The 13,643-nt window shown below is 41.9% G+C and overlaps 1 protein-coding gene across 2 annotated transcripts in view; it reads left to right on the top strand.

Moving 5' to 3' along the window:
* The window catches only part of Mrps28 (mitochondrial ribosomal protein S28), a 124,856-nt gene that overhangs the window by 21,640 nt on the left and 89,573 nt on the right, over positions 1–13,643 (top strand). For both annotated transcript variants that reach the window (XM_085677383.2, XM_085677382.2), the window contains exon 2: positions 6,659–6,840. In XM_085677383.2, coding sequence (XP_085533509.2) covers positions 6,659–6,840 — 182 coding nt within the window. The remainder of the gene's footprint in view (positions 1–6,658; positions 6,841–13,643) is intronic.

The following is a 13,643-nucleotide window of genomic DNA, read 5'->3' as shown; positions in this document are numbered from 1 at the left end:
AATGGATTTCGATCCACAGGTTGAGAACCAGTGTTCTAGTGTCTTCTGCTAGCTTTCCCTATCATCATAGACCTGTGTCCACAAATCAGAACTAGTGCGGAGATTTTGCCCCTTACCCAGTGTATGTATTCCAGTTATACATTATAGAATGGGAAGATAGCTACAGAGTGTGTACATGAGCGAGAACACATCGAGCCTGTGATCTCCAGCAAGTTCCGTTCTGACTGGTGTAATTTGTCATCTCTGAAAATCTATTTTCCTTCACTTGGCGGACAGTCAAGTGATCAAATAGTCATAGCTCCCTTTGGGAAAGTGAAGGAAAGGGTTGATAGTATAAATCTTTTCTTTATTAATTGTTTTTAGTTAGCATACACAATGCCAGTTTCACAGAGGCACTTCCATACACAGATGCATCTTTGCTCCTGCTTGTCTTCCCACCCCTCCGATCCCGTCTCCAAGTCCTTCCCTTCCTCCCTTCTGCTCTCATATCACATACACACGTACACATACATTCCACATATGAGAGGAAACGTAATTTTTATCTTTCTTTTTTCCTACTTCATTACCCTCTCTTGTTCCTTCCTCTTTTCTCCTTTTAGATATTATCTATATTCAGGCAGCAAGGGCTTGTCTTCATTTAAGAGCCAGGCAGTCTGGAAATTAGTTCAAGTTTGGTGGCTGGGTCATGATGCTCATGTGTGATTCAAGCCAAGATTTCTATTTGTGAAATTGAGAGTTTTCTCATCATTTCAGGAGCAGTATAATCAGCCAATCAGAGAGCTTGATAGCCACTGAGCCCTGAGACCGTGCTGACCCAGTCCGTGGTCCTGGCTCAGCCCTGTCTGCTCCATTGTTCAGTGGGTGATCAGCTCTCAAATAGTCAATCTACTCCAATTCTCCCCAGGCCTTTAGGATATTTTCACTGGACTGGCGGCGGGGGGAGGAGGAGGTATTTCAACTCTATTTAGTACAGTCTATCTTCATTTAGTATGCTTCATTCAACCAGACAAGTGGGCTGTTAAAAACCACTGCTAGTCACTTATATTAACATACTGTATTTAGAATCTGTGGTTTGAGTAGGTATGTCCCCATAGACTTGCATGTTTGAATGCTTGGCCCATATGGAGTGAGAGATATGACCTTGTTGGAGTAGGTGTGGCCTTACGGAGGAAGTGTGTCACTGTGGAAGTGGACTTTGAGATCTTGTGTTTAAGCTATGCTCAGTGTGGGACACCATTGCTTCTGCTGCCTGCAGGGGAAAATGTAGAACTCTGAGCTCCTGCTGCAGCAGCATGTCTGCCTGCATGGCTCTATTAAGATAGTGGATTCTGTCTTTGAAACTGTAATCTAATCCCAATGTTTTCCTTTAGAAGAGTTGCCATGGTTGTGGTGTTTCTTCACAGCAATAGAAATCCTAAGACAATCCTAAGTTGGTACCAGGAGTGGGATGTGGGGTATTCCTGTGATAGGCCTGACAGTACCATGTGTTTTGTTTTGAGGACTATGGACTTTGGGAGTTTGAATTAGAAAAGTAATTGAATAATTTAATTGGGACTTACTGGGCTATGCTAGTAAGAGCATGAAAGACAGTGTTGCTGAGGGTGATTTGAACTGTGGGGCCTGGCTCAAGAGGTTTCAGAGGAGAAGAAGCTTAATATGTTGCCTAGATATCATTCTTGTGATATTTTGGTGAAAATAGTGGTTGATTTTTGCTCTTGTCCAAAGCATCTGCCTGAAGCTAAAGTGAAGAGATTTGGATTAATTCCATTGGTGGAGGAAATCCCAAAAAAGCCCAGTATTGACTCTGTTGTGTGGTTATTACTTTTATACAGATTTATAATAAAAAAGGGAGCAAACTGAGCAAGGAAAATAACAAAATGTACAATTTGAAGAGGAAAGGAGTACTAGGAAGTGGAGATGAATCGGTGTTGAAGGAGATAAACAAACTAAGAAATGGAATAAAGGGAGTGACAACCTCAGGGCAAGATCCCATACAGCTAAGCTTCCAAATTTTGGAAAGTGATTAATGGAAGCTCAGAGCCCTATGCAGTTGAGTACACTTTAATCTCTAGAGGGGGGAGGCTGAAGGATATTTAAATTCAAGGCCAGTCTGGTGTACAGAGTGAGTTCCAGGACAGGCAGGCTTAAGCAGTGCAGGAAACCATGGAAAACAAAGCTAATGAAGATGTGATTGAACGAGAGGGCCATGTTCCAGTCCAGGAAGCTGCAGAGCTTGGCAGCTTCAGCCTTATGATTCTGGCTTTGGAGTCAAGGATACAAGAAAGGGGTAATGGAATCTCTCCGAGAGTAAGGAAGGATGCTGAGGTCAGGTGTGTGGTAGGGATGTCCTTGCATGGAGGTCAAGAGAGGTGGAACCTGGAGACCCCAAGATACTGGAGATGCCAGAGTCGTGGCATCCCTGCCAAGGAGAACTGCTAGCAGGAGTGGAAGCAGCTCAAGAGAGAAATGTGCTGCAGTCAACAAATATGAAAGGAGTTGAAGATCTGAAGAGCGCTTTGACATCAGACATGGAGATGCATAGTTTTGAGTTTGTCCAGATGGTTTTCAGTCTTGCTTTGGTCCAGTATCTCCTCACTGTGCTCCCTTTTCTCCATTTGGAACGGTGAAGTATCTCCCATGCCATTGTGTGTTAGATGTTTGTGATCTGCGTCTTGATTTTTGCAGGGGATTATAGTTAAGAGATTGCATGAATCTCAGAAGAGACTTTGAACTTTGGACTTAGAAATGTTCCGTAACAGGCTGTTCATACAGAACAATTGAACATTTAAGATTTGTCTAGTAAATTAACTTTAAATTTAATGTGTGGGTCTGGAAAGCATGACACATGGAGACACTTGCATGTAAGCTTGGTGATGTGGGTTCAATCCCAGGAATCCCTGTAAGTTTTGCACAGGTAAGCACAGCTGCTGTGAGTTGATGAATTCCACGACACTGTCGTGCCTAGAAGATAGCATTTGATAGCATGCTACCCATCCACAGCTCGTACATCTCTTATTCCCCTTCTTCTGTGTCTGAGCCTTTGAGGGATAATGAATGTCATGTTTAGGCTGAGCACTCAACAGCTACTTATTCTCAGTGCTTTGAGTACCGCAGTAACTGTTACCCACTATAGAGAGAATCTTCCCTGAAAAGGATTTTTTTTTGGCTAGTGTATCAAAGATTGGAGGTTGAGTATATTCAGAGGGATGGTGTCAGAGAAGGAATAGAAATTGATTTATAGAAGACTCTTTTTAGGAGAGTCAGTAAATATACCACTTTTCTTTTTAAGAGTCATGATTATATATGTATGCAACCTTTTAGTAGTGAGAAATACAGATAACTCTTTCATCTTGGAGTATAGCAAGGAAGATAAAATATAATAATAAATTTTAAATGTGGTGTGTGTTATTAGAGAAATTGTATAGTACAGACCGACTTGCATAAGCCCTTACAGCAAAACTTTCGGTCTTGCTTGGGAAAATGCCTCACTTTATAGAATAACTGGAAGTAAAATTCCATGTACTTAGCTGCATGACCTAATGTCTAGTTAGACAAATCTGTCGAGAGAGTGAGTGGGGGCGGGGAGGAAGAGAAGGGCAAAGTGAAAGGATGGAAGAAAGAGGTAGGGGAGAGGGGGGAAGGGTGGAAATGGCTGGATGAGAGAAGGGAGAGAGAGAGAGAATGTGAGCCTAGCTTCCTTTTGTAATTTTATTTGCCCCTCAAGCATGATGGCTCCTCTGACAGACCCAGATGTCCTGCAGACCTTTTGTAATCACTGCTGTCAGGGGGAGCAGGGTTGCTTATTGATATTTTTAGTTTTGGTGGGATCTCTTGTAGCACAGGCTGACCCCCCCCCCACACACACACAAGAATTAAATTAGCTTACATTAATTAGCAGCAACAGCTAGCTTTTAACTTTATGTGGGCAAAGATGGCCTTGAACTTTGGATTCTCTTGAGTCATCCTGAACTCTGGGGTTACAAACTTGTGCCACCACTCCATTCTATGTGGTGCTGAGAAGGGTGTGTGCTGAGCAAGCCAGTGAACAGACGAGCTCCCATTCCTTGTCCTTCTGAGGGTTTGGAGGTTTTGTTTGTTTGTTTGTTTTTGTTTTTTAAGACAGAGTTTCTCTGTGTATCCTTGGCTGTCTTGGAACTAGCTCTTGTAGACCAGGCTGGCCTCGAACTCACAGAGATCCAGCTGCCTCTGCTTCCCAGGTGCTGGGATTAAAGGCATGTGCCACCACCGCCCGGCCTTCTATATAGATGATCATCACCTTCCAGGACAGTTTGTTTCTTCTTTTGTATACTTTTTCCTTAGGTTTTTTTTTTTTTTTTTTTTTGCCTGACTGCATTAGTGAGGACTTCTAATCCGATCCCAAAAGGTCTAAGAGAGTGACACATTGCTTTCCTTCTCAGCTTGGTAGAGAGATCGCCATGTTTCTCATCGTTAATTACGGCAGCTGGAGGGGTTGTCTGAAGACACTCTTTATCAATTTGAAGTGCTCCCCTTTATTCCTAGTGTAGTGAGAGTGGTTATGACTGTATATTGGATATTGTCTAGACTTTTTCTGCAGCTGTTGACATGACCATGTGATTTTTCTTGTGTACTCTATTGATTTGATGGGTTACATTGATCTCTGTATGTTGGTTTTGTTACATCACACTTGGTTGTGGGACATAGTTCTTTTATATATGTTGTTGGATTTAGTTACTGCTATTTTATTATAGATACTTGAGTCTATTCACTGAAGATCTGGTCTAGAGTTCTCTGCCTGCTGCCGTGTCCTGTGTGGTTTGGCATTAGGGTAATGATACCCTCACACGACAAATTGAGAAGCAGTTCTTTCCTTTCTAACTTCTGAGAGAAATTGTAGAAAGTTTGAATAATTTCTTTCTAAAATGTTTGGTGAAATTTGCCAGTGCATTTATCTGTGTTTTATACATTCTCTTTTGGAAGGATCTTAATTAATAGTTTTTGTCTGATTATCTAAATGACTTCCAAAAGCCAGTGAGTATTGATGACTGTACTGTTGAAGAACAAACTTGGGTATTAACCCAGGAGTCCTGTGCTTGTGGTGAAATCCTTTCCCTCACTGAAGACACAGTTGCCCCTACTGTGACAAAAGAGAAAGAAATGTTTCGTTTCCATTTGACTTAGAAAAACGTAGAATGAAATAGATATTTTAAAATAGATTTACTAAAACTTTCAAGGGAATTAATTTTATTTCCACCTATTTCTGTATGTGCTTTTGCACCTTGCTGGAGCTCTCCTACCTAGTGGGTTTCAGGAATTGAACTCAGGTGTCAGGCTTGTCAGCAGGTTCCCCCTGAGCCGTCTTTCCAGCCCACAGGAATCTGTATGAGACAGTTCAGCATACTGTTTTCTAAACCAGAGGGCGAAGTGCTTGCTGCCTCGCCGCTCTTAGCCCACGCATCTCTTCATGGTTATGAAGGAGATTGTATTTTAGGAGTGGCTCCTGAGCACACAGTTCATTTCTGGGTCCTCTTGTTTTACATGGCTATGGCTCTAATGAGTCAGCTGGAAAAACATTAAAAGAAGAAACCTGGTAGGGGTCAGTGTGGATGGGGACTTTCCTGGTTACAAGCACAGTGAGACCCTACATTGATATCTGCCCGGTCTTCCCAGCTATCTGGTGCTGATTGTGTGGGTAACTTAGTGGCTTCCAGCAAAGGAACGTGGTGCCTGCCTTGTTTCTTCTTGGCTTACTTGGTGTGACTCTGCTCTGTCCAGGGCTGGGCACTGTTGAGATGCTAGGACAGTGGTTCTCAATCTGAGGGTCGATCCAGGGCTCTCACGGGAGCAACATTTAAGTTGTAATTCAGAGCACCACATTAAAGTTTTGTTACAAATGTAGTTGTATAATTGAAGGTACGTGCCACTAAATAATAATCCTTGAGTAGCGTGCAAAGCTCGTTCATAATTCAGGGTGTAGGTCGGTAGATATAGTCAGATCAAATTAATATTCCTTTGTAATTTGCTCTCACAAATAGAAATGTTGTACTTTGCACCAACATCTATCACACATCCCATATTCAAATTAAAGAGGACTAGAAAACACCAGTTTGTATTTACAGGTTTCTAAAAAAGCTTATCTGGAAACAATTGTAAGAATAAGAAAATACTCTCACAGCATCCTGTGCTCAGCTTTCAAGCAGATGCCTGCAGAAGACTCCTGGAGAGTTTGCAGCGTGAGAATTTTCTATCAGAGAAAGAAGAGGGTGTGAAGATAAACCCCATTTGTTTGGCATTATTCTGTGACAGAGATTCATGTTTGCACTGACATTTGTGATGAAATCACGCTCTCAGTTCTGGAAGTGAGTTCGGTGTGGTCTCCTTGGACACACGCAGGAGCCAGGGTCTGACAGCACTGTCTGGGTCCTGCCTGCTGTCCTCACCTTTGCTGAGGCTTGGAGAGGCAGTCTGCTGCCTCCTCTAGCAGGCCTGTGAGAAGGAAAGGGAGGAAGAGGAATGAAGGAGTATGGAGTAAGCTTCCACTTTGGTCTTGAACTCATTCTGCACACTGTGGGTGTACAGCAGATTGGTTTTGTGAAATTTCTTCTTTAAGTCCCTGTTAAACTTAAGTCTTATCTTTTTAATGGATTTCATGTTTATAAATATTTTTTCTCATATTTAGGAGTCTCCAAAAAATGCAGAATCCTTTGCTTCCATGCTGAGACACTCTCCACTGACACAGATGGGGCCTGCCAAGGACAAACTGGTCATTGGACGGATCTTTCATATTGTGGAGGATGATCTCTACATAGATTTCGGTGGCAAGTTTCACTGTGTATGTAAAAGACCGGACGTGGATGGCGAGTAAGTAGAATCATTTCCAAGTGACTGTCAGTAAATTGCTTATTTGCAATCTTAAGACCAGAGTTCCAACCCTGGAACCTCCACAGAAAGCCAGGTGTGGAACATGCTCTTGTAATCCCAGTGCTGGGAGGCAGATGGATCCTTCAGGCTCAATGCCCTGCCAGTATAGTCTACCTGGGGAGCTGGAGGCCAGTGCTGGGAGGCAGATGGATCCTTCATGCTCAAGGCCCTGCCAGTATAGTCTACCTGGGGAGCTGGAGGCCAGTGAAAGACCCTGTCTCAAAAGAGAATACATGATGGATAGTGCCTAAGAAACGACATCCAGGATTGAGAGGTTGACTTCTGGTCTCCATACTCTTGTGAATGTATACCTTCCCCCACACGTGTATCTATAAAGGTTGATGTTCGGCAAAGGCTTTGTTGAACACAGGTGATCTTTTAAATTAGCTTTGTTTTTTGAAAGTTTCATACACACATGATACATTTTGATTACTCTTTCTCCCTGCTCTCTTATCTCCATCCTGATGAACACATTCTCCTTCCTACCAGACCATTTTCAGGTTCATGACCTTTGGTTTTGTTGTGTGACTCACTTAGCTTAACGAGGACCATCTATGTGACCGCTGAATTCTAAGTTCACACTGGAACTGGGGAAGGTCACTGGTGGGTACAGACTCCCTCCGTCTGTTACAGATAGCTCAGCCTCTGTTCACGCCCTTGCTTGCCTGTTGATGAGCCCATTTGCAGATCCATTACAGGCACTGCAGCGTCTGTGAGCGCTTGATTGCAGTCCCTGTCTGGGTCTTGCCTGGAACATGGTACTTTGCAACTCTTCTTCCTGTCCTATGGCTCTCACAGTTTTCTGCCCCCTCTTCTGAAGTGTCCTTTGAGCCTTGGAGGAGATGCTCTAAATGTCTCTTTAGGAGAGTGCATTCATTCTTCAGTCATTCTCAGCACCTTCTGCATCCATTAGTCTCTGCATTCCGCAGGGATACAGTTTTAAAACCAGATAGTGTGGTCATGCTCATGGGAGTCAGAAATAGGGTTCCTGGAGGAAACTGCCTTCTGCACTCGTTAAATCAACAAATTCAACAAGCTTTGGGTTTAATTGAAATTCTGCCTCAATTGATAATGTGGAACACGATCAAGGAAGGCACCCAATGTCAATGAATAGACCGACACATTCAAACACATACACACCCCACACATATACATACAAATGGAAAAGAGGTTGTGCCTGGTGTGGTGGCATACACTTTTAATCCTAGTTCTTGGAGGCAGAGACTGGAAGATCTTTTATGAGTTCTAGGCCAGTCTGGTCTCCATAGAGAGCTTCTGACCAGCCAAGGTTACATAGTAAGACCAAGTCTCAGAAAGAAAAAAAAAGTAAGGAAGGAAGATGAAAACGGTTGACTGGGAGACGGCTCAAGTTAAAGCTCTAGCAGAACAAATAGCAAACATAAGGACCAGTGCTTGGATCCGCAGCAGCTACGTAAAGGTGGGTGGACTAGTGCGGCTCCTGCTTGTAATACTGCCATTTGGAAGAAGGACACAGAAGATTCCCTGAGTTAGCTGACTAGCTAGCTAGAGACCGTGTCTCAGTCAGTAAGGTAGAAAGTGACCAAAGAAGGCTTCAGGCCTCCGACCTCCAAATATACACACAGGCATGCACACCTGCAGTATACACATGTACCCCTACATACCTGGGTGGAGGCACATGTGCACATGCCACCCTATACAATGCATACACCGCATACACATGTAAAAGGAAAGAAACAGATATGGAGAGGATCTGTTTGAGATATAAGAGGGCAATCCTAAGAGATAGCTATAGCTACCCTTCCTGAGCACCCCGGGTCTTTATAAATGTAGACAGTAACTGAGCTTGCCTGGTTAGGGCTATAGGCTTGTTCTACCTGGCAAAATGAATGAAATACCCATTTTTTCACATCAGTGATAATCTGAGAGACTTTTTAACAGTTTATTTCTGATTTTAAAAAGAGTCCCAGCTTTGCCAACTTCTGGACTGTTGACTTCTCCCTTCTTGGCCAGTTTCACCCAGTGCGTGTCTGGGGAGAGGTAGGTGGTGGGCTCTCACAAGGTAGTTTGGACCTCTCTAGCACACCTGTCCCTCAGCCAACCAGATGCCAGCCTTTGTTTTATTAAGCTGAGTGGCATAAGTCACCAGGACCGGAGAGACAGTGGGGCTTCCTTTGGCTCAGGCAAATGTTAAACACATTCAAACCCAGTCCAAAGTAGTAAGACCTAAAGAATGCTCAAGACCAATCCAGCTTGGGTGTATTTGCAGTCCTGATTTCAGCACTGTAGTGTGCATGTGTGCTGCATAGCGTGGCTGAAGGGGTTGGTCTGCATGTAAATATTTAGAACATGGATGGTGTCTGGGAGGCAGATGTTCCTGTTATTTGATTACTGAAATCTTATGAAGGGCAGATGTGGATGTAGGATTTTCTAAAGCTGTTCCTCAGGTATGTTAAACCTATCTGTAGATAAAACCATTAGTAGACAGTTCCTACCCGGTCAGATTTATTCTAACTTTTAGATACCTGAGATCCTTTTCTTTTCCTTTGAGGCACAGTCTTGTTCTGTTGCCCTCATTGGCTGGAACTTGGGCAGTCCTGCTTCTGCCTCCCTCCTGAATGCTAGGGTTGTAGATGAAAGCCACTACATCTGGCACTTTCTCTCTAAGGATGGCATTTTGTTAATATTTTTCATAGATAATTCTTTATGAATACTGGTTGGCCTTTTTCATTTAGTTAAAATTTTACAGCATCTGTTTTGTCATTATGTCATTTTTTTCTTGAACACAATATTTCAGAATACCTTCAGACTGTCTTGAATAGAAAATTGCAGAATTACAGATTTGATTCTTTTTTTTCCAACTTTATTTATTTATTTGTTTATAAAAATTTCCACTTCCTCCCCTCCTCCCTATTTCCCCCACTCCCTCCCTCCCCCACTCCCTCTCCTCCTCCCTCTCTAGTCCTAAGAGCAGTCAGGGTTTCCTGCCCTGTGGGAAGTTCAAGTTCCTCCCCTCTACCTCCAGGTCTAGGAAGGTGAGCATCCAACCAGACTAGGATCCCAAAAAGCCAGTACATGCAGACAAAACAAGACCCAGTGCCATTGTCAATGGCTTCTCAGTCAGCCCCCATGTCAGCCACATTCAGAGACTCCGGTTTGATCACATGCTCGTTCAGTCCCAGTCCAGCTGGCCTTGGTGAACTCTCATTCTATCAGTCCCCTTGTATCAGAGGGTGAACGCACCCCTCGCGGTCCTGATTTCCTTTTTCATGTTCTTCCTCCTTCTGCTCCTCATTTGGACCTTGGGGGCTCAGTCCAGTGCTCCAATGTGGGTCTCTGTCTCTATCTCCATCTATCCCCTTCCCTCTCCCTCCCTTCTTCCCTCTCTCCCTCCCTTCTTCCCTCTCTCCCTCCCTCCCTCCCTCCCTTCCTCCCTCCCTCCCCCTTCCCTCCCTCCTTCTTTTTGTATTTAAGTGAGTTAAATGTGTACATCTCTTGGTACCTCTCAGTACCTACCTCTCAGCTCCTACTTGGATAAACCATCTGTCCAGTATCCAGAAATATCTCCTTAACTTACAAAGTACTCACAAAATTAATGCATTTATGAATGAAGATCATGAAGAGGGTTGTGCAAGGGTTGATATGCTCATTTGTATATTCACCTACTCATTCATACTTACTGGATCTCAGTGTCTGGGCACCATAGACAGGGCTAGTGACACATGTTGTGTCTATCATTCATTGTCCATCTTCGTGAAGTAAAGATTCTCTCTAGTGGTGGAAAAGGAATAGATAGTAAATAAGTGTATAAATTAGTTTAAAATAGCAGCAACCCTACAAGGGGAAAAGGATATTGTAGAGACAATGCAGATGAGTAGAAAGTAATAGTCAGAAAAGGCCTTTGCTCACAGCCTGCATTGATGTAGACGTGAAATGCTGTCAGAGGACCTTTTTAAAACGATAAGCAGAAACTGAAGCTTACACGCTGTCCCCTATGCTGTGGACCAGAGGTGATATATCTGAGTGTGCCCAAGGAGTAGTTCAGTTCAGACACAATTTAACTTGGAGGGTTCTATAATTTTCCTCTGCTGCCTACAATACATAACATGGATTTAAGAGAGAAACTAAGCCAGGATGTTCTTTGTCCAGCTTTTATTGTATCATGGGGTGTTTCTACTGTCTACAGAGTGTTTATTAAATTTCGTGTATGTGTAGAAATGTGTAGGTTCTCCTAAAAGTCTTCATTTACTATAGGTCTTCATAGGTGTCTGTCACTGAAGCTTTGGAAGTACTGGTGTAGTTAGTTTCCGGCTTGTTTCATTACTGTTTGAATGCAAAACAAAATGTGTGGGTGGAAACTTTCAAAGAAATGTTGGCCTGACCTTTGTCACTGCCAGGAAGATAGTGTCACTGGAATGGACAGTAATGAGGTGGCCTGGCAGCCACTCACCTCCATCGTCCCTCCATGTTTAGGTTATGTAGCTCGCTATGGAGGTTATGGATTTGAGAGATCTTTACATTCCTCTTCCATAGTGTCAGACTCTCTGAGGGACAGTCTCTGAATGACCAAGTCTTCTGTTATGACTCATTTGAAGTCACTCTAAATAGAGCATGCGTATTTATTTAGCATTCATAAGCTTCATCCTGACCTCATCATTTCTTTCAGTACTTGTAAAGAATCATGTTTTATCTTTTTTCAGACTTCCTTCCCCAAGGCCAGGATTACACTTGGGTATTACTTGTTAGGTAAATGCTTACATTAAGCTGCTTCCCCAGCCTGTCATTCAGATGTTTGTGTGGTTGGTGCATTCTAATTTAGGACATTTTCAGAATGGGAAGGTACAGTGGATGATAACTAAAAGCTAGTAATGTAACTTTAGGTATATGTGTAATTTGTCATTGTTTTAGTAAATATGTTTAATGATGTTTTATTAATTACTTTTCTCGTATCTGTGCTACTGGAGTTATATTTGGGAAGTGGTCTTCTGTACCAATACATTCAAGGATACTTCCCACTTTCTCTTCTGTGAGGTTCAGTGTGGTTGGTTTTATGTTGAGGTCTTTGATCTATGGAATTGAGTTTGTACATGGCATAGCTATAGATCTATTAGCATTTTTCTACATGTTAGCACCATATTTGCTGAAGATTCTTTTTTTCCATTTTATAATTTTAGCTTCTTTGTCAAAAAATCAGGTGTTCATAGGCGTATGGATTGTTGTCCCAGTCTTCGGTTAGATTCCATTGGTTGTCTTGTCTGTTTTTATGCCAATGCCAAGCTGTTTTCATTACTGTAGCTCTGTAGTAGAATTTGAAGTCAGGGATGGTGATACCTCTAGAAGTTCCATTATTGTGCAGGATTGTTTTGGCTATCATGTTTTTTTTTTTTCCATATGAAGTTAAGTATTGTTTTTTCAAGGTCTTTGAAAAATTATGCTGGGATTCTGCTGGGTATTGCATTGAATCTGTAGATTGCTTTTGGTAAGATTGCCATTTTTACTATGTTAATCCTACCTACCCAAAAGCATGGGAAATCTTTCCATTTTCTGATGTCTTCTTTGATTTCTTTCATCAAAGATTTAAAGTTCTTTTCATACAGGTCCTTCACTTGTGTGAGTAGAGTTACCCCAAGATATTTTATGTTATTTGTGGCTATTGTAAAGGGTGATGTTTCTCTGATTTCTTTCTCAGCCCATTTATCATCTGTATTTAGGAGGGCTGATGATTTTTTGAGTTAATTTTGTGTCCTGCATTAATGCAATAATCTGCATTACTGAAGATGTTTATGAGTTGTAGAAGTTCCCTGGTAGAATTTTCGTGGTCACTTATGTGAACTATCATATCATCAGCAAATAGTGAAAGTTTGACTTTTTATTTTCTAATTTATATCCCTTGATCCCTTTTTGTTATCTTATTACTTTAGCTAGAATTTCAAGTACTATATTGAACAGATATGGAGAGAGTGGACAACCTTGTCTTGTTCCTGACTTCAATGGAATTGCTTTGAGTTTCTCTCCATTTAGTTTATGTTGGCTGTTGGCTTGCTGTATATTGCCTTTATTATGCTTAGGTATGTTCCTTGCATTGCTGCTCTCTCCAAGACCTTTATCATGAAGGGAGTGTTGAATGTTGTCGAAGGTTTTTCCAGAATCTAATGAGATGATCATGTGGGTTTTTTTTTCTTTTAGTTTGTTTATGTGGTGGATTACACTGATGGATTTTCATATGTTGAACCATCCCTGCATCTCTGGGATGAGACCTACTTGGTCATAGTGAATGATTTTTCTGATGTGTTTTTGGATTCGGTTTGCCAGTATTTTATTGAGTATTTTTGTATCAATGTTCATGAGGGAGATTGGTCTATAATTCTCTTTCTTAGTTATGGCTTTATATGGTTTGGGTATCAGAGTAACTGTAGCCCCATAAAAAGAGTTTGGTAATGTTCTGTTTGTTGCTATTGTGTGGAACAATTTAAGGATTATTGGTATTAGTTCTTCTTTGATGTTCTTGTAGAATTCTTCGCTGAAACCATCTGGCTCTGGGCTTTTTTTGGTTGGGAGACTTTTGATGACTGTTTCTATTTCCTTAGCAGTTATAGGTCTACTTAATTTGTTTTTCTGGTTTTGATTTAATTTTGGTTTATGGTACTTAGCCAGAAAATTGTCCATTTCCTTTAAGCTTTTCAGTTTTGTGGAGTACATGTTTTTTGAAGTATGACCTGATAATTCTCTGGATTTCCTCTTGTCTGTTGTTATGTCTCCCCTTT

Source organism: Myodes glareolus, chromosome 16 (assembly GCF_982192425.1).
Source record: "Myodes glareolus chromosome 16, mMyoGla1.1, whole genome shotgun sequence".
In the NCBI taxonomy this organism is placed as follows: domain Eukaryota; kingdom Metazoa; phylum Chordata; class Mammalia; order Rodentia; family Cricetidae; genus Myodes; species Myodes glareolus.
Note: the sequence above shows the minus strand (reverse complement) of the source record. Positions and strands in the feature narration are given on the sequence as shown.